This window comes from Colobus angolensis, unplaced genomic scaffold (assembly GCF_000951035.1).
Source record: "Colobus angolensis palliatus isolate OR3802 unplaced genomic scaffold, Cang.pa_1.0 Scaffold121, whole genome shotgun sequence".
Classification (NCBI taxonomy): Eukaryota; Metazoa; Chordata; class Mammalia; order Primates; family Cercopithecidae; genus Colobus; species Colobus angolensis.
Genome location: NW_012113253.1, coordinates 8,443,501 through 8,463,444, shown reverse-complemented (window position 1 = coordinate 8,463,444; position 19,944 = coordinate 8,443,501). Strand labels below are relative to the sequence as shown.

General features: G+C 35.9%; 1 protein-coding gene across 1 annotated transcript in view; it reads left to right on the top strand.

The window, feature by feature from the left end:
• Positions 1 to 19,944, top strand: part of VPS13B (vacuolar protein sorting 13 homolog B (yeast)) — an 873,819-nt gene that overhangs the window by 619,318 nt on the left and 234,557 nt on the right. Inside the window, exon 34 of the mRNA XM_011931782.1 lies at positions 15,927 to 16,614. Coding sequence (XP_011787172.1) covers positions 15,927 to 16,614 — 688 coding nt within the window. The remainder of the gene's footprint in view (positions 1 to 15,926; positions 16,615 to 19,944) is intronic.

The following is a 19,944-nucleotide window of genomic DNA, read 5'->3' as shown; positions in this document are numbered from 1 at the left end:
ATTTTTTGTGATCTTAGATGAAATGAAAACATGTGTCCAACACGGTAACTTGTACATGTGATAGCAACATTATTTATAATAGCTAAAAGGCAGAAGCAACCTGTATCCATCAACTAATGAACAGATAAATAAAGTGTAGTGCACCATGCAACAGAATATTATTTGACCATAAAAAAGGAATGAGGTACATATTATAACATGGATGAGCCCTGTAAACATCATACAAAGGGAAAGAAGCTAGTCATTAAAGATTACATACTATATGGTTGCATTTATTTGAATTGTCTACAATAAGCAAGGCCATAGAGACAAAAAGTAGATTTCTGGTTACCTCAGGGTCACAGGAAGTGGGGGAGGTAGAGTAGTAGAGGAAGTACCTGCTAATGGGTATGGGGTTTCTTAGGAGGGGGTGATAAAGATGTTCTAAAATTGATTGTGGTGATGGTTGTATAACTCTAAATATACAAAAAGCACATTTATATATCCACTTTAAGTAGATGAACTATTATCTCAAAGCATATGCTGAAAAATTATATCAAGGGTAACAAGTTTGCGAGGATGCAGAGAAAAAGGAACTCTTATGCATTGTTGGAGGGAATGTAAATGCATCCAGCCATTATGGAAAAGGATATGGAAGTTCCTAAAATAGAACTTCCATAAACCAAAAAATAAACTAAAAATAGGACTATCATGTGATCCATTTCTGAGTATATACCCAAAGGAACTGAAATCAATATGCCAAAGAAATATTTGCACTTCCATGTTGATTGCTGCATTATTCACAATAGCTAGGAGTCAACCTAAGTGTTTATCAACAGATGAATGGATAAAGAAAATGTGGTGTATGTCAACAATGGAATACTATTCAGCCTTAAAAAGGGGGAAATCCTGTCTTTTGTGATAACATGGATGAATCTTGAGGACATTATGCTAAGTGAAATACGTCAGGCACGGACAGATAAATACTGCACAGTCTCACGTGTGAAATCTAAAAAAGTTGAACTCACAGAAGTAGAAAGTTAGAATGATTGATTACCCCAGGCTAGAGGGTAGGGGAAAGGAGGGGATGGGGAGTTGTTGTTGAAAGAGTACAGACTTTCAGATAGACAAGAGGCATAACTTTTGAGAATCTATTGGATAACAGGGTGACTGTGGTCAATAATAATGTATTATATATTTCAAAATAACTAAGAGACTACATTTCGAATGTATCATCATAAAAAAAGGATAGGTACTCCAGCCTGGGCAACAGAGTCAGACCCTGTCTCAAAGGAAAAAAAAAACACAAGGTAAGCAAGATGGTAAGATGGTGGATATGTTAATTAGCTTGATTTAATCATGCCACATTTTATTTTATTTTTATTTTTATTATTTATTTGAGATGGAGTCTTGCTTTGTCGCCCAGGCTAGAGTGCAGTGGCACAATCTCAGCTGCCTGCAACCTCCACCCCCCCGAGTAGCTGAGATTACAGGTGCACGCCACCACGCCCTGCTAATTTTTGTATTTTTGGTAGAAATGGGGTTTCACCATGTTGGTCAGGCTGGTCTTGAACTCCTGACCTCAGGTGATCTGCCTGCCTCAGCCTCCCAAAGTGCTAGGATTACAGGTGTGAGCCACCGTGCCCGACCTAATTATGCCACATTTTATACAAATGACAAAACATCACACTCTACGATTTGTCAATCAAAAATAATGCTAATTTAAAAATTACATCAAGGGGCAGTTCACCTGTAGCATGGGCTTTGTTGCCCTCAAATTACATGCACACATATGCATTATACAGTCATTCTGTGGCAACTTTGCTTTTATATGTTTCACAGATTGTGCATCCCCTCTCTCCTGTGCACCCGTCAACCACTGCTCCATTAATCCATAAGATGTTCTTTGAAGAAAATGTACTGTAGCAGAAAAGTAGTTTGAAAATCTCTGGAAACAATGAGATCCAGAACCTCTTCCAGCTCTAACAAGTCATGATTCTGATGCATTGAATTCAGAATTTGAACTTGGCCTAGATTACTCCATTTTAACTCCGTGTCGACAAAAGGAAAGCTGTGAACAAAGTCAATTTTTTCCCACATAGCTGCACACAGGTGTGACTTAGTGGAAACTGTGGAACTCAGCCAGGTCTTTAGCTCCCTAGAGCAGTGCTGTATCTCCAAGCCCTACTTCCTGTTCTTGAATTCAATGATTTGCTAAAATAGAGACACCTGGTTCCAGCACCTTGCAAATGGATTTTTCCTTTCAGCATTTTAAAGTACATTCATGTATTGATGAAGAGCTTTCTCTGGAAAGCCATCTGTCTGAAATCTGCAGCAAAAACAAAAAACTCCCTAGCCCCCTCATTCATAATAGTATGTGTTGTTTCACTCCTCTGCTCCTGCCTTCTGTTCCCTTTTCCTTATGTTTTCATTCATTTTACAAAACAAATATTTATTAAGCATCTACTGTGTGCCCAACACTACATATATGTAGCAGTGAACAAGATTAATTAGTTCCTACAATTATGGATATTGCCATCTAGTAGAGAAACATATATGGACAACCACAACAACAAAACTTTAAAGATTTTTGAGTTATGATTAAGAGCTATGAAAGAAATAAGGTTCCGAGACAAACTATATAGGATGTGATTTTAAAATGAACTCCAGAGTTATATTGCCAGTGTTCAAATTCCAACTTCACCATTTACTAGCTATGTGATTTTTTTCTTTTCTTTTCTTTTTTTTTCTTTTTTTAGTGGGCAGACAGATCTCGCTTTGTCACCTAGGCTGGAGGGCAGTGGCGTGACCATGGTTCACTGCAGCCTCAGACTCCTAAGCTCAAGCTGTCCTCCCAAGTAACTGCGATTACAGGCATGCATCTCCATGCCAGCTAATTTTTTTTATTTTTTGTAGTGACGGGATCATGCTATGTTGTACAGGCTGATCTCAAACTTCTGAAGACTCAAGAAGTCTTCCCATCTCAGCCTCCCAAAGATCTGGGATTATAGGCATGAGCCACTATGCCCAGCCTAGCTATATGATTTTGAGCAAGTTGCTTAACTTCTCTGGGCCTCAATTTTTTTACTTTAAAATGGGGATAATAATAGAAACTTCTTTATTAGAGTTGTTCTGAGGATTAAATGAGTGGATGTATGTGGTGCACATAGAAAAGTTCCTGGCACATACTATGCATCCAATAACTGTTATCTATATGTTGGCATTGTTGCTTTAGAGAATATCAGGGAATCAACTAGTTAGGTTAGCACTGTTATCTTAATCACCATCATCATTGCCATCTGCAGATACTTATCTTACCACATTTATGTGCATTGTGCCCAAGATTTACAGAAGTGGCTATAGCATGCTCCTGGACTCAAGAAGCTTACAATATATAGTGTAAGGATTAAAAGAAAATTGCAGTATATATACTAATTGCTAGATAAGTGATAGAGACAGTATGTCCTACAGCATTGTAGGGAGGAGAGCAGTTATTGTGGGCTCATAAAGCTAAGGCTTCTCGGAGGAAAATGGACTCTTAAGAGGGAGGGCATTCTAGGCTGGAAGAACAGCACAAGTGAAGATTTGGACATAGGAAGGTGAATGTGAAGTTCCAGAATGGAGACTGAATAGAGGAGCAGTGTGGTGTGGGTTAAAGAGGAGACCCCAGAACACTGGTTAAAATTATTCAGTAAACAGTAATCTGCCATGTCCAGGTTCTGAGGTGGAGTAATCAAATAAGATTTCTCTAATTCACCTGAGGCCTACTACTTTATATATTGCCTTATTTCAGATTCCCATAATTGTCATCTAGCTGATTACTTTCTAACTGGTGTTGCTACCTGCAGTCTGTAATCCCCTACTCCCCTCTGCACATTTTTATCGCATTAATTTTTCTCAGACATCCTTTTGTCACTGACTTGCTTGGAAAGTTCTTATAGTTTTCCATTGTGCATAGCAGTGTTTCTGAAACATTAACGTGCATAAGAATTACTGGGAGTTCATTGCAGGTGCAGATCACTAAGTCCCACCTTCAGGTCACATGCTTCTGACATGGTGCCTGAGAATCCCACAAGCCAAACCATTAATCAACCGAGAACCATTCAAAGGAAGGCTATGATTAGAGACAGTGTTCTAGGATTGGACCTAGTCCTCATTATAGACAAACATTTGGCAATCAGAGAAATGGGGCTAAGACATGCAGTCAGGCCAAAAGCATATTTAATATTTAAACAAGTACCCTAAATGATTCTGATTCAGGTGCTCAAGAGGCACTGCTTTGAAGAAGACAGGCCTAAAATGAGGAGTGCAAGTCTCTTAACCTGCCACCCAGAGTCTTGCTTTATCCTGCCTTTTCAACCACATCTTCTGTTTTTCTGATTGATACACCCTTTATTTGAGCCAAATGGGACATTTTCTTTTCCATACACTTACTTTTTCCTTACACTTAAGCTTTTTTTTTTATCTTTTGTGTCTTTTCTATGTGTTTCCTTCAGCCTTATTGTCTCTACTGCCATTCCAACAAGTCCAAATCCTGGCTTCTTTCTGTCCTGGTTTAGATATGTCCAGAAAGCATCTTTAGTAAATGAGTACATCTCTAACCTGGAAGGTAGGCTCCAATTTTAACTCATCCTTTTATCTACTCCCCTACCCAAGAACATAATGAGCACCTTGCTAATGATTCCCTTCATTTGTTCCTTCCTTCCCTAAAGATTTATTGAGCACCTACTATTTACCAATGCACTATTCTAGGTGCTAGGTGATAAAGTGGGGGGAAAAAAACACTCAAATCCTGTTTTCATGGACCTTACATTCTCATTGGGCAACCATTTATAAGTAAATATTGAAAGTATTTTGAGAAGAGTAATCCGGCAGTGCATTATGGGATATATTAGGAATGGGAGAGACCTGCGAAAGAAATTAACTAAGGAGCTCTTGCAAGTGACCTTTATACAGTGGGAAGGGTCAGTGAGAAAGTAAAAAGGAAACAGCAAGAGTAGTGAAATGAAGGAATGACCAATAGTATTTGGTGGGAGCCACAAAAGTATATTTAATATTTGAGCTTTTGAGAAGAAAAAAATTAAAAGATAGGTGATATTTTTGATAAAAGACATTAAAAATGTTATGATGCATTAGATGTGTTGTTTGTGATGTTGATAATGGGACATCCAAATGCTCAGTAGCAATTAGAGATACAGAGGTATTATAAGAGGCCAGGCCTCTCTCCTTTTCCCCTTCTCCAATTTATCTCAGAAATCTTCTGTCTGTCTTATTGTTCCAGGTCCAAAATTTCTTCCCAAGAATTTGTGTCTCATTCAATTGGCTTTTCTGGAAATCATGACCTGACTGCATGTCTTAGCCCCATTTCTCTGATTGCCAAATGTTTGTCTATAATGAGGACTAGGTCCAACCCTAGAACACTGTCTCTAATCATAGCCTTCCTTTGAATGGTTCTCGGCTGATTAATGGTTTGGCTTGTGGGAGGAACTAGGAAGACAACATAATTGAACTAGAGATTCCTTTAAAATTGGGTACAGTCGTGAGTGTCATGCCCCTATGGGAATATCACTGTGGTCATTTATGATTCTCAGCAAAACAGGCAAAGTTTGGAAAAGCAAATTGTAAAAGCTTTGGCATAATACATAGATAGGTTGGAAAGCTGCTTGTAATCATCTGGAAAATCATTTTTTTCCATTCTTGCAGTTGCTCTGACCAAAAAAAAACTCAAATCATTCCTGACTCCTGTCTTTCTCTCATAATACTAAACGTCCAGTCTATCAGCAAATATGGTGTGTATGTGTGGGTTTTATATATACATATATGTATTTTATTGGCTGACTTCCCTCTAGAATGTAAAATTCATGAAGATAAAAGCTTTATTTTTTCTATATCCCTAGCTGGTGCCTAGAACATAGTAGATGCTCAATAACAATTTGATGAATGAATGAATGAATGAATGAATGATGTGAAATTAAATTTTATTTCACATTTTGCATATTAATTTTGACATTAGCTCTATCTTCCAGAAGCTTGGGAAATATTTTATCCCAATAAATTATTCTAGCTAAAGCCCAATAATACAATATTATTTGGTAATGTTATTAACCAAATGATATTATCTTAATATAAGAAAAAATAGAAACTTTATTTCTTAACTAGTTAGAGAAATGTCAGAAAGTTTTAAAATCTAAGAACACTCTTTAATGGTGCTAATTTGGTAATACCGTTGTGAATGTGGTCTTCTAAAATTTAGCCTTAAAAGACATCCTAATAAGATCAGCTAGTAATCATATACCAGGTATGATTAAAATTTACTTTTTAACTCGTAGTTTTTAAAGAAAGTTTTCTTAGGAGCTTGCAGACTGGATTACTACTTTAATGTTTGAAAAGATGCTTGGTATATGAGAGGAAGAATGTCTTCTTTCTAACTTTTAAACTTTATTCAAGCAGTTCCATATGACCAAAATTATCCAAGCTTAATGCATAGATTAGATTACCTTCATTAGTATACAGAAAGTTGCTTTCTTAGAACAGCAAGAATGACTTGTAACATATCAGCATATTAAAATTTACTGGTGCTGTGGGGCTAACTGACTAGAGATATTGTTAGGAATTTTTACCTGATTTAGAGAATACTTCGAATTTCCAAGGATTGAAGGAAGAGGTTGTGATCAAAGCATTTGTGTGGAAGGTCATTTTGGTGTAGTGATTATTTTTATGGAGTAACAGAGAAGAACAAAGTATTTGTAATGGAAAAGAAGAATTGGCTGCAGGGCATAAACAAATATTTCTCTCTAACATCTTAGCCATTGCATTTCAAGTCTGTTGCATCATTACTTTTTAAGGTATTAATAACATATGACAGAGAATCAATATATGGCTTTAGTTCAGTTTGAATATGATCTATATGAAGTAAAGGATGGCTAATACAAGTTTGCAAATGCATTCTGTTGGGTCTTGATGGATTTCCATAAAATTAGTTAGGTAGTAGAGAATATTGAGACTTGAAGAGAATCTAGCATTAATTGCACCAGGTTTTTTTTAATTAATTAGAACAAGTAATAATGAAAATCAAGTCAAATATTTCTATCTGGCAATGAAAACCAGCTACTGGATGAAGTTAATTAAGGATATGTTTGGCCATTTTCATCACTTTTCAACTCGTACTGGATATTGGAGGTAAATTAGTTTTAAAAGCGTGTCTTTTTCTTGCTTCATTTCCATAAGTCCTACATAATTTCTTTAAAGGGATATATATGATTTAGGGGATAAAGTAATCAAATAAGGATTTATATGTATTTTATTGATATAAATTTCTCCAAGTTCAACTATAGTTTTCTTATCAGAAAATTACATTCATAGTTGCAAGGCAGAGGCCCACTGGAATAGTTAATAAGCACAGTCTACTCCTATATTGCTGCAGAAACTAAATGCAAACTTTTCTGTGACTTACGTGTAGGCTCGGTAAACTTTCATCTGCTTTAGGGTCAGGACTGATTCAATCTTAAAGCAAGTTTATGAGAGTGGCTGATGTGATACAGTTGTTTCTGGTAAAATCTGACTAGCTCCAAAGAGCCAATCTAAGTCAGTCTCTGAGTCAAATTCTATGAAAAACAGACTCCAACTCAGACACAATTGTAAACCCTAATATAATGAGGACTTGCAGCTGATTTAATCCTATTGAAAATCTTTAAGCAGCTATGGGACAAAATGGTTTCCACATTGACATCAGTGGAATGAACCTTGGATTTCATCAGTCTGGAGAGTAGTTACCCTGTACACACAGTAGCCACTTTGTAAGAATTAACATCATAGCCATTTCAAAGCAGGTTGTTGTTTCTTATGTAGAGGCATCTGTTTTGATTAAGGTCCAAGTTGCCGGAATGTGTCAGGTGTGTGTGTGTGTGTGTGTGTGTGTGTTTTAATTGAATTCATTACAAAACTTCAACTTGGAGCCTAGTATAAATCAATTAGATCCAGTCTCGAACAAAAATGATCAACCTATTCCTATTCACTATATATGTGAGCAGCATAGAGAAAGAAAGGAACAGACAATGGGAACTATTTTTGAGTTAAACTGTATGCACAGTTTTGCCTGGAACTAATTTATTATTTTTTTTCATGATCTTAGAAGCCCCTGAAAATAAGCTTATGCTGTGAAATCATATATGTATGAAGGGACAAACAGACACAAAAGTCTAAAGGTCAATACTGCAGATAAAATCTCAATAGGTAGGATTTGAATTTTACCTATGTGCCCATGTAGGTAGGTGAATACATATACCTTTTTTTTTTTTTTTTAGTTTATCATATTGAAATAGGCACTGATAATGATATAGGTGTTATAGTCAGTTTAGCACTAATCTTAGTTCCTTTTCATAATTTACAACTTAAATTAGAACAATAGACCAAACACAGACTGTAGTAAAACACAACCTTGACTGAACTATCTGCATGCTGCTTTTATTGCAGTTAGCACTTAGCAGGCAGTAGTGGCCTCATTCTATTACTTCAAAGAGCCGGAAAAGTAACTTCATGAAAGGGAAAACTTGAAACTATAGTACTCTTTACCATTCTGTCTGTTAAGCAGTGATGGGTATCATTAGTTCTGCTCCTTTGCATAATTACTGCAGTATTGTGAAAACCTTTTTTGCCATTCAACTGGGAACAATTATATTATTTGGGATCTTGTATAGCATTTAGTTTTAGAGAAATAAAAGATAAAAAGCCCTTGTTTTCTAGCTCTGGTATCTGTAGTAAGCTAGTGCATACAGTGCTTGTTCAAGTTTGTTTTTTTTTTTTTTTCATTAAAAATAACATTAATTGGTGACACTAAAGGAGACATTTCATATTGAAGTCAATTCTTTTTGATGTGTTTTTGTTTAATGTGCTTGCTAAGATAAATTTCATCTAGCACATCACTGAGTTGAGATGGTAATTCATTAATAAAATGATAAAGGTTTATGAACCATAATATGGACATCATTGAAATTTTGAGACTTTAAAATATATTCTTATTGTTGTCTAGATTAAATTAATACAATTTTCTATTTATATAAAGCTTCCAGTGTAGATTATCTCTGTGTTAAAAACATGCAACAGCCTCTCCCAACCACCCCACCCTACCTCATCCCACAAACTTCTAAAACATAGAGCTAGAAGTATGTTTGCAAATGTTTACACAATGAGGCACATAACTTTTTCAAGTCTGTAAAAATTCTCCTTTGTAATTTCAGTATGTGAAACCATTAAAATACTATAACTTTTTTTACTGTATTTGTTAGATAAGATGTTAACTTTTTTGAAAATACTACTACATTATAGCAAGGGCAGTAAAATTAGGATAAAGATCACGGTTATATATAGATGTGATTGTCACTTTGATGCTGTGGTTTTACACTTGACTTTTTATAATTTATAAGATATGAAATATAATCTCATAGTTGGCAAAATATATTTTGATCAAGGAAAAAGTATGACTGTTGCCTATTGGAAATATTACTTCAGCATGGCTGTTATATAGGAAGTTAGAAGAAATTTTGGATATGCATATGTTTGGTATATAGTAAGTTTTCTTACAAAGACAAAAAGATTAAAAGACATAATTTTAATTAAAATCCTGGAATAGATGCTGAATTTCCTTTTCTTGTTAGCCATCAAAACAAAAATTGTATTTGTTTTGGTCCTTAATAATTCTGAAAAGGTTGGTTTCCACAGGTTTTTCTTTAAAATTTTAAGCATCCATTTCTTTGCAACATTTTTATTAATGAGTTGACATTTGAATATGTTCATAAAAATGTTGATATGGCTGAACAAGAAGTTTCAATCAAGCTTGTTTTCCCCAAAATGCTACTGACGAACATCTAATTAATATAACCTGAAATTAGTTTAATGCATTCCTTGACATTGTCACATTATTCAAATATGGTTTTATTTACTACTGAGACACTAGGGCTCTTAACCAAACCCCAGAGTGAGCTGGTAAACTTACCTATCTTAATACATTGAAAAGAGGAATTAGCTACAGTTCGTTAGCTACCAGTACAGCTTTCAGCACCTTCTCCATGGTGGTTAGTATCTGTTCCATATACAGCTTTGAAAGGATGGGAAAATGCGCTGAAATGATCTAAGAAGTAAACTATCAACTTGACATGTTTTCCTAGCTATTGAAAACTGTCTCATATTGAAACCCATTGATAGAGAAACTGTGGAATTCCTCCAATTTAGGTACCATCTGGTTGTGCTCAAGGCTCTAAAGCTGTTATCTCTGCATAAAATTTCAGAGTCCTATACTTTTTTCTTCACCAAACTATCCATTTTTAAGCCACAAATATTTTTCCAGCTCTTTCAGATTTTATCTAAGAGTATATTTTAACAGCATTTAAATAGTTCTTAAACAATAACAATTTATCTTGATAAATGGCATGCTGTATTTTTTCATTTTATTTTAATTAGCCATTGTAGACTAAATTCCCTTTTGTTTTAGTCCTTTGAATATTGTTTAATTATCATTATCATGCCAGATATCTTAAAGGTTATTTTGCCAATACAGTTCCATTTAACATAACCCATATGGAATCAATATCCCAATTTCCTAAAGTGAATGCTTGGAAAATCTTACATTCATATGTTAAGAGTACACATCCTTTCCTCATTAGTTGGAAAGTACAGGGATTTTGGCACAGGTTCTGTGTGGAAGCATTGTGCAGCTTTTATATGGATTTTGTTTTTAGCCTTTGATGACACTGTTTAGAATAGGAAGTATCTAATAAGTAAAGCATTTTGTCTCAAGTGCTGCCAGTGTGTTTAATATATGCCTGGAGGTCTGAAACATTATCTTCTTCAATACAGTAATATGCATTTAATTCTCTGAAAGCAGAAGGTCGAACTTTTGAAAGGGACGCAAAGTACATTTTCAAACAGAATAATTCAAAACATATGGAACAAAGGACCAGAGTAATGTACAGTTGGTTTTTATGGTTTAATCATGATCATGTTAATGCACACCAGTAGCTAATTAAAGAAAACTTTTATTGTTCATCTTAAATAAGTTAGGTAAAGAGTGGGAGAGCTGATGTAACAGCACTGCCCAGAGATACATGTTTCTGCTGCACCAACAGCAAGCAGATACTGCTATTTTTGACAACTTAAATTATTAGTCCCCTTGGACAATAATAAAGCAAAAGTTACTTTCAGAGTTATTACATTGTGAATTCTTCGTTTTCCACAAAGGAATAGTAAATTGATGCCCAAGTTTAGGGCCCAGCACACATAATTAATTATAAAACTTTTCTCTGTAGTGGGCTAGATACCCTTCAATGTAATAAATCTGCAGTGGACTGGTGACAAACCAGTGGATTTTTAAATATGTCTCAAAATCATCAGCTTGTTTATTTCAGTGCTACAGATATAGTTTAGAGGCTTAAAAACATTGAGGAAATCCTGGCTTTTAACCCAGTTTTAGGAATTTAGTTTTCTAGTACTGGGTAAGTTGTACTTTTTCCTTTCCTTCCAATGGAAGTCAGAGTCTTTCATCTCTAGGTCATTGGTTCAAATTCCATTCTGCTCAGTAGTGATTAGAATTAGTTACCATCTGACTTCTGTTCAGTAACCTTTGTGACCTGAACTGATAGCTGCCGTCCTGCCACTGCTGGTTATTTATATCTCAAGATCACACCACTTGACATTTGCTGGAGACTAATGTGGCAGTCTCAGCACGTAATATAGGCTGGATGCTGAATTTCTTTACCTTTCTCTACAGATGGTTTGCCGTTTTATGTTAACACCTATGGGAACACTTAATCCACTTTAAAGAGGGAGAGAGTCAATTTTAAGTATAAATCTGTAAATCGGAAGTAAAAAATGCTCTATGCATAGAAACTATAGTTTCATGTAGTTAATTGTGGTTGACTTTCCTGATTCAGAGAATGAAAATAGTTTATAAAACTTGAGTTCTTGATTGGAGTTTGCCATTGGAACTCAACCTAAATAATTTTTTAGTTATACTGTATTTAGATGTTTAGTTTGTAATGCCTCAAAATGTGCTTGATTTCACATTTGACTACTTAAGTACTTGATTTCATTACTTTTCACATGTTATTTGAGACTTCCTAGTTAGTAATAGATTTGGAGGTCTATTTGAAATTTTCATAATAAGGATAACTAAAATTAAACTGCTATTTTGATAACAATTATCTTTATTTTTATCTTACTGAATTTTTAAATATGTTCATTCATTTTTTCAGTCAGCACACAATTATTAAGTTTTATTATGTGATAAGCACTATAGTATGTTCTAGAAATACTAACATGATGTTTCCTCTTACCCAAAGCCTGCTAGCTGTCTGACCTTGGAACTATTGATCAATCTCTATAAACCTCAATTTTCTCAGGTGTAAAATGGGGATAATAGTACTCCTCCTCAAATAATTATAATGTTAGCTTATATAATGTGCTAACAGTGTCTGGCAAATAATAAATTAACTCAACGGTATTTTATTTTTCTTCAATTGCTTACAATCCCTGAGACAGAACATAGTGTGAAAAGTACTATAATATTAGTTTGTTATAAAAGCATAGAAGTGGGAAAGATTAGCACTACCTGGAAGGGTTGCTGAAGTCTTCACAAAGAAGATAAATTTTTTAACTTACCCTTTTTAGAGTGCCTACTGTGTTTGTTCAATATGTTAATTAATTTTATGCTGCAGCAACCCTATGAGTTAGATATTAATGTCCCAATGTGAGGACAAAGACAGAAGAGATAGAGAGGATTCTTTGAAGTATGATCAGCCCACAAGGTAGAGAATGCAGATCAGGAAAGACACTATGCATAAATATGTCTGAGAAAGACCTTGAGGAGTACAGTATTGAGAATTCTCCATCTACGTTTATTTATATTGTAACAATCATGTAACTCTAGTCTGCTGGGCAATTTTTTCATTTAATGTTGTATCAAAGATAAACATATCCAACATTCATGGATTTTCTTCATTGTGCTAGGCACTGCCCTGCTCCTTAGTGATATGTAGAAGCGGAATTGTATACTACATTCCCTCTAACAGTTCTTCACCTGGTAAAAGAGACAAACACGTAACAGCTGCTCATTATTGGGTATTTGCTGTAAGGCAGGCACTGTGCTATTAATTCAGTCATCGTAGTAACTCTGAGGTAGGAGTTATTATCCTCATTTTACAAATGATATTATATAGCCTTAGAGAGATTTGTAATTTGTTCAGAGTCATACAATTAGAGAGTGTTGGACTTGATCCCACATCTGTGTGACTCCAAAGCATATATATTTTCTTAATGCTTTCTGATACTGTTACCACAAAACATTTTAGTAAAATATACCATATAATAGAAGTATAAGTGAACTACTAAGATCACCAAGAAGGAAAAGAGTGAGAGAACAGTTCTCGGACAAATGTCATTGATTGTGATGGATAACTAAATGTTCACCAGCTACAGCAAGCTCAGAGGGGCGCTCCAGGAAGGGAAAGAGCACAGTATAAACTACATGGTTTGAAAGAATATGGTGTCTTCAAAGGACAGAAACAAGTCCTTTTTTAATGAGGATTACCTCACTTTCTTGAATTATTTATCAGTTCTTATATATATGTTATTGCATATATATTATTTCTTATATATAAATATATATATTTGTAACCAATCAAATTAAGGAGTTTTTAAAATAATAAGCAGCTTTGGGAGGCTAAGACAGGAGGATTGCTTGAGGCCAGGAGTTTGGACCAAGTTGGGCTACACTATGAGACCTCATTTCTACAAAAAATGTAAAAATAAGCCAGGGATGGTGGTGCATGCCTGTAATCCTAGCTCCTCAGAAATGGGAGGATTGCTTGAGCCACCACTGAGGGATTATAGGTTGCAGTGAGCTATGATCACGCCACTGCATTCCAGCCTGGGCAACGGAACAAAATTCTGTCTTTAAAAATAGTAATAATAATAATAAGCAATACCCAGTTACCCAGTACTTTGGGAGACATTTTTTTATTGCTGATAGTAATGTAACTGAGTGCAGCCTTTTTGGATAGGTGTTGGACAATAGTAACTTTAAACTTTTTCAAACCATTTGCCTAATAATTCCTTTTTTTTTTGAGATAGAGTCTCGCTCTGTCGCTTAGGCTGGAGTGCAGTGGTGGGATCTCGGCTCACTGCATGCTCCGCCTCCTGGGTTCATGCCATTCTTCTGCCTTAGCCTCCCAAGTAACTGGGATTACAGGCGCCTGCCACCACGCCCGGCTAATTTTTTATATTTTTAGTAGAGACGGAGTTTCACTGTGTTAGCCAGGATGGTCTCAATCTCCTGACCTCGTGATCCGCCTGCCTCGGCCTCCTAAAGTGCTGGGATTACAGGTGTGAGCCACTGCACCCGGCCTCCACTTTTTAAAAAATTTTTTTGTTTTTGTTTTTGAAATAGGGTCTCACTCTGTCACCCAAGCTGGAATGCCATGGCATGATCACGGTTCACTGCAACCTCCACCTCCCAGGCTCAAGCCATCAGCTTCCCAAGTAGCTGGGACCACAGGGGCACACCATCAGGCCTAGCTAATTCTTCATATGTTTTTGTAGCAATAGGGTTTTATCATGTTGCCCAGGCTGGTCTTGAACCCCTAGACTCAAGCAGTCTTCCCACCTCAGCCTCCGAAAGTGCTAGTATTACAAGTGTGAATCACTGTACCTGACCTAATAATTTCACTTCTAGGAGCCTGTCTGTCCTGAGAAAATATTGCTAGGTATTTGTCAGCACTAATTGAAAGCTTGAATATACAGTTATATGTGAATGGTAGAACAAATTGTTCCTAACACTAAATGAAGTATTATGCAGCTTTTAAAAATTGAATTTATGAAGAGTACATTAGCATGTCAAAATTTGAGTTATCAGTTTGTCCCTATGGTATCATTATAACCACAAAGGGATACAGTTGAAGGGAACCTGTGCATAGGTAGGTAAAAAAGACTGAAAGGAAGAGCCATGAAATATTACTATTGGTTGTGTTTGGTGATAAGATGGGGTGAGGTAGTTTTTTTTATTCTTATGGATCTTTTTATGGTTACCTTAATAATTCTGTTGAAAAAGCAAGTAAAATATCTAGGTGCAGAATAGCAAGTTGCAGACTGATGGTCAGGCAGTCTAAGAAAGAGGAACTGATGGTCTTGGAGCCAAGTGATTATAACTGCTGCTGCCACCAAGTTGCTCTTTGTTCTCTACTTAGGGACTCATTGGTGGAAAATTTTGAGAACTAGTAGCCTTTATTGCACAAAGGAAAAATCTACCCTCAAGGTTTTAATTACTTAATTGCTGACTTGATTTTACTTTATCACTTGTATTTGTCCTTGTTTTAAGTCCTATTGTAGTAGGAGAAAATAAACATCTTTTGAAATGGCATGCATTTATTTTAGTGTACTTTTCTTTGTCCTTCATAATTCAGGACTACTGATTTTTCCCTTTCTTACTGCCTAAAAACCTATAAATCAGTTTTATAAGAAAGGTAAGGAATATAGTGTAAACTACTTCTACATAAAATATAATTTCAACCACCAGTAATCATGATTTTGGAGACAGTTTATTGTATTGCTTGGGAAATCACTATAAAAATATGTATTAAAATAATTCTTTAAAGAGGCATTTTAAAAGATATATGCTGTTCTGTAGTAATCCAAAGAAAGAAGATCTAACATTCAAAAATGTATTTTAGTGATGGAAATTAACATTAGATGCTTTTTTCAAGTATTTCCTTGGCATTTTAAGGTGATTTTGGGGGTCTGGTGTAGGAAATGGGCACCTATTCTGTTTTTCTGATTACTGTTTTAAGTTATGCTAGACTCATTTTTAAAATTTTCTTTTTGACAACATGTTTATATAACATTGTTTATATGACAATTGGCATGTAACTAGTTTGAAATGTTTTATTACTTTTTTCTTACAGATCTCTAAACAAGAACAGAAAAAAGTGGATACATTTGATGGAGGCATGGCTGAAACCTCATCTCGGTACAGTGGTGCTCAGGATAGTGGAATTGGCAGTGACAGTGTTAAAATCAGAATAGTGCAAATAGAACAGCACAGTGGTGCCAGCCAGCATCGCATTGCCCGTCCCTCACGCCAGTCATCAATTGTAAAAAATCTAAATTTTATTCCCTTTGACATATTTATCACTGCAAGTAGAATCTCACTAATGACCTATTCCTGTATGGCCTTATCCAAATCGAAATCACAAGAACAGAAGGATAATGAAAAAAAAGACAAGAGTTCATTAAATCTCCCAGAAGTTGATTCAGATGTTGCTAAGCCCAACCAGGCATGTATTTCCACGGTGACAGCAGAAGATCTCTTAAGGAGCAGCATTTCTTTTCCTTCAGGGAAAAAAATAGGGGTCCTCTCTCTTGAAAGTATTCATGCATCCACAAGGTCATCTGCTAGACAAGCACTTGGTATAACTATTGTTCGGCAGCCTGGTCGAAGAGGAACTGGTGACTTACAGCTAGAACCTTTTCTGTACTTTATTGTGTCCCAGCCTTCCTTGCTTGTGAGTTGTCACCACAGAAAGCAGCGAGTGGAAGTATCCATTTTTGATGCTGTGCTTAAAGGGGTGGCCTCTGATTACAAATGTACAGGTAAGAACCTTCAAACTTACTGAAGTGCTAATTATTACTATCTAATAAGTTGTACTCCCATAGTTTCCAGATTGATTAAACAGAAACAGCTGACAGACAAAACTTCTTTTCTCTACAGAATATGTAAAGTTCATGTTCCACAGGTGAATCCTGTTTAAATATTTGAAATGTATTGAGGTTTAGCCTTAGTGTTCTTACTATGCCTCTGAATATCATTTTTTTTTCCAGGAACTGAATGAAACAGGGATTCTCTTGACTATAGAGATGCTTAACAATTTCCAGTGTTTGGAAAGCATAGCTCGGTTTCATATTAATGGCCCATAGGTATACTTTCCATGTTAATGCTTCTATTCAGATTAAAAAAGAAAAGCCTTAGAAGATGAAGTTTGTTTTTGGTATTCTTTTGATGTAATCATCTTGATGCAATAGCGTCATATTAAATGTAATTGAGAAGGTTTATTAATAAAGATTATTTAAAGATTTTTGTACATCTACAGAAAGTATATTGATGTTGGCTAATTCGCTCTTGCTGCCCAACCCATCCCTTCCTTATTCTAATTATAATAATTATATGAAACTTCTGAAGCTTTTTGCCTGTTGAGACTAGGAAAGTGAGCAGGGTTCAGATGTAAGACATACAAGCTATTAAGTAACAAGGGCCAGTGGAGTTAAGCAAGGTGACAATATACCTTTTCCCTCAGTTAATCTAGATTTGGAGATTTGGCCAAAAGAAAACTGGAGAGGGTGACTGGGTCACCTAAGATTCAGTATTCAAAGAGGCCCTCTAGCAAGCTCAGGTATAGTTCAGGCATTTTATTGCTTTCAGCTGGTCCCATCCACTAGGTGGAAGCCAGCAGTGAGGCATTTGGACAATGAATCTAATCTGGAATTCAGGTATGTTCATTCTTGCCATTAAGAAGGACTGTTTTGCACGGCAGGATCCTGGAAGGTAGATGGCAGGTGTGGGAATCAAGATTCATCCTGAGGAAATAGCATCAAAGGAGCTCTAGGCCAGTGTTTAGTGCAAGTCCCCTGCTTTAAGAAAGGGATAACTAGCCAGTTGCTGAGGAGTAACCTAGGGTTACCCCTGGGCTGCTTGCTGTCCCTTTCTCCTGTGCAGCTCATAATGGGTCAAAAGAGCTGATTGTTAGACTCAAGAACTTTGCAAGACAGTTGTTAAACCACTAGTAGCTTAAATTGGCCATGGTGAAAGTATTTATGCCACAGATGCTTGCAAATTCAATCATATCAGCTCTCCTACTCCAAGAGCTATTTGTTAAACCCTTACCAGCAACAACTGCCTGTCTTTCTCAAACATGTTCTCATTTACTGGGTGCCTGTGATATAAAAGGTACTTCAGGGGCACTGAAAATGTGGGAGATGCTGGTATAGTGGGACATGTTATGTGATTCAAGAACTCATGCCTGTATACCTGATACCTGCTTGCAAGTCTGCTTGGCATTAGCCAAAATTTAAGTGCAGGATTAGGAGATGAATTCTTAATTCTCAGCCCTTCATTAAGTTCACTCAGCTACAGTCGCTGTATAGGTGGGTGACCTGTGCTAAAAACATTGGGAGAGGCAGAGGAAAGTAGGAGGGGGAAAGGGGCTGAGAGGAACAGCTATGACCTCTTCCTAAATTTATAGATATGCAGAGATCACAGAAGCCTCATTTTGCTTACTTCCAGCCCAACCTAAGGATACTCTGTATATAACCTCAACCTTTGAAACTGTTAAACTGAGGCAAGCCAGAGTCCACAGTAATAGAAAAGAACTGCCAATGATGGACTTGTTTCCACTTTCCAAAATTGTAAGAGCAGACTGGCTTAAATCTGTTTTATTGATATACTCCCAAATCATGTGTTTATATGTTTTCATCTAAGTCTGTATTCAGCAAAGTTATAAGAGCTCATACCAAAGATAGACTTTTGGATTATAATCAATTCCTAGGTTAAAATAATAGAGCACTTCTTGCTTAAAGGGGGGAAAAAGCCTTGTATGTAAACTGACATGGAACCCAATTTTGGTACATGAAGCTAGAGTGGTGGTCATGGGCCAGATTTAGTATAGGGGTTGGGGGTAAATGTAGGAGGAAGAAGACTCACATACCTTCTAAGGAGCATTTTCTGCATAATATTCTCATGGATGCCTTTCCCTACACAGAATGCATCTACTTGGACATTTATATTATCTCAATAGTATGACTCTTGGTTAGTAATAATCAAAAGTTATCAATATGCATGATAATATTTCTTAAAAGTGAACTTAGTGATCTAGGGAAGTTTTTTTCAAGACCCAAAGGGAGGCAAGTAATTAAAATACAATGGCTAAAAATGAAATTCAGCTAGCATTTATTGAGTGATCTCCCTGTGCCAGGCATTGTACTAACTGCTTTAATGCATTATCATATTTCATCCTAATGACAACTCTATGGGAAATGTTCTATTCTTAGAGATTAGGAAACTAAGCCTTAGAGAAGTTAAGTAACTTCCCCAAGGTCACAGACCTAGCAGTAAACAGAGCTACAATTCAAAGCTAAGAAGTGTTGGACTCCTGAGTCTAGACTCTCAACCTCTATAGGTCACCTGAAAAGAAGGATGTGAATTGGAGGTTCTTGCAGTCAGCCTCTATTGTCCCACTTACCATGCAAATTATTCCTGTCTGAAGTTTTAACTGGTGAATTTGTATGATAACTGGGTCCATGCTGTGATTACGCAGTACTCAGGTATGGAAAACCTGGGTTCAAATTCTGTCACTTATATGTATACCTATATCATTACACACTTATGAAAATGAAAAGAGATAATTCATGAATAATTCTAAAGTACTTAGCATTGAGCCAGCAGGCCTAGGCCCTCATAAATGTGTGCTGGTACTATTTTAGCTGTCAATATCGTATAGTGGAAAGAATACTTAACTAGGAGGCAGAAAACCTGGGATTTTTATTCATGGCCCTGCCATCAACTAGTAAAGTGATCTTAGGCAGTTTACTTCTTTGACTTTCTGTTTTCTTACCTGTAAAATGTGATGATTATAATAGATATCAACAAAATCCATTCCAGTTCTGAAGTTTCATCATTCTGTAATTTGGAATTCTGTAATTTGGCTTTGGCTTCAGGGAGTTGATATCTATAAAGCTCTACAATATCAGGTAGAAATTTATTTTGACTTGTTTTGAAGATGCAGATTTCTTTTGATATTCTAGTGGAGCACTAATTACTTTATTCCGAGTTTTAAATACATAAGTTTTATTAAATGTTAATGAAATTATTTTTCAAAAACTGATCTGGAAATGTGTTTTATATGTGTCCACTTGAATGAATTGTCTAAG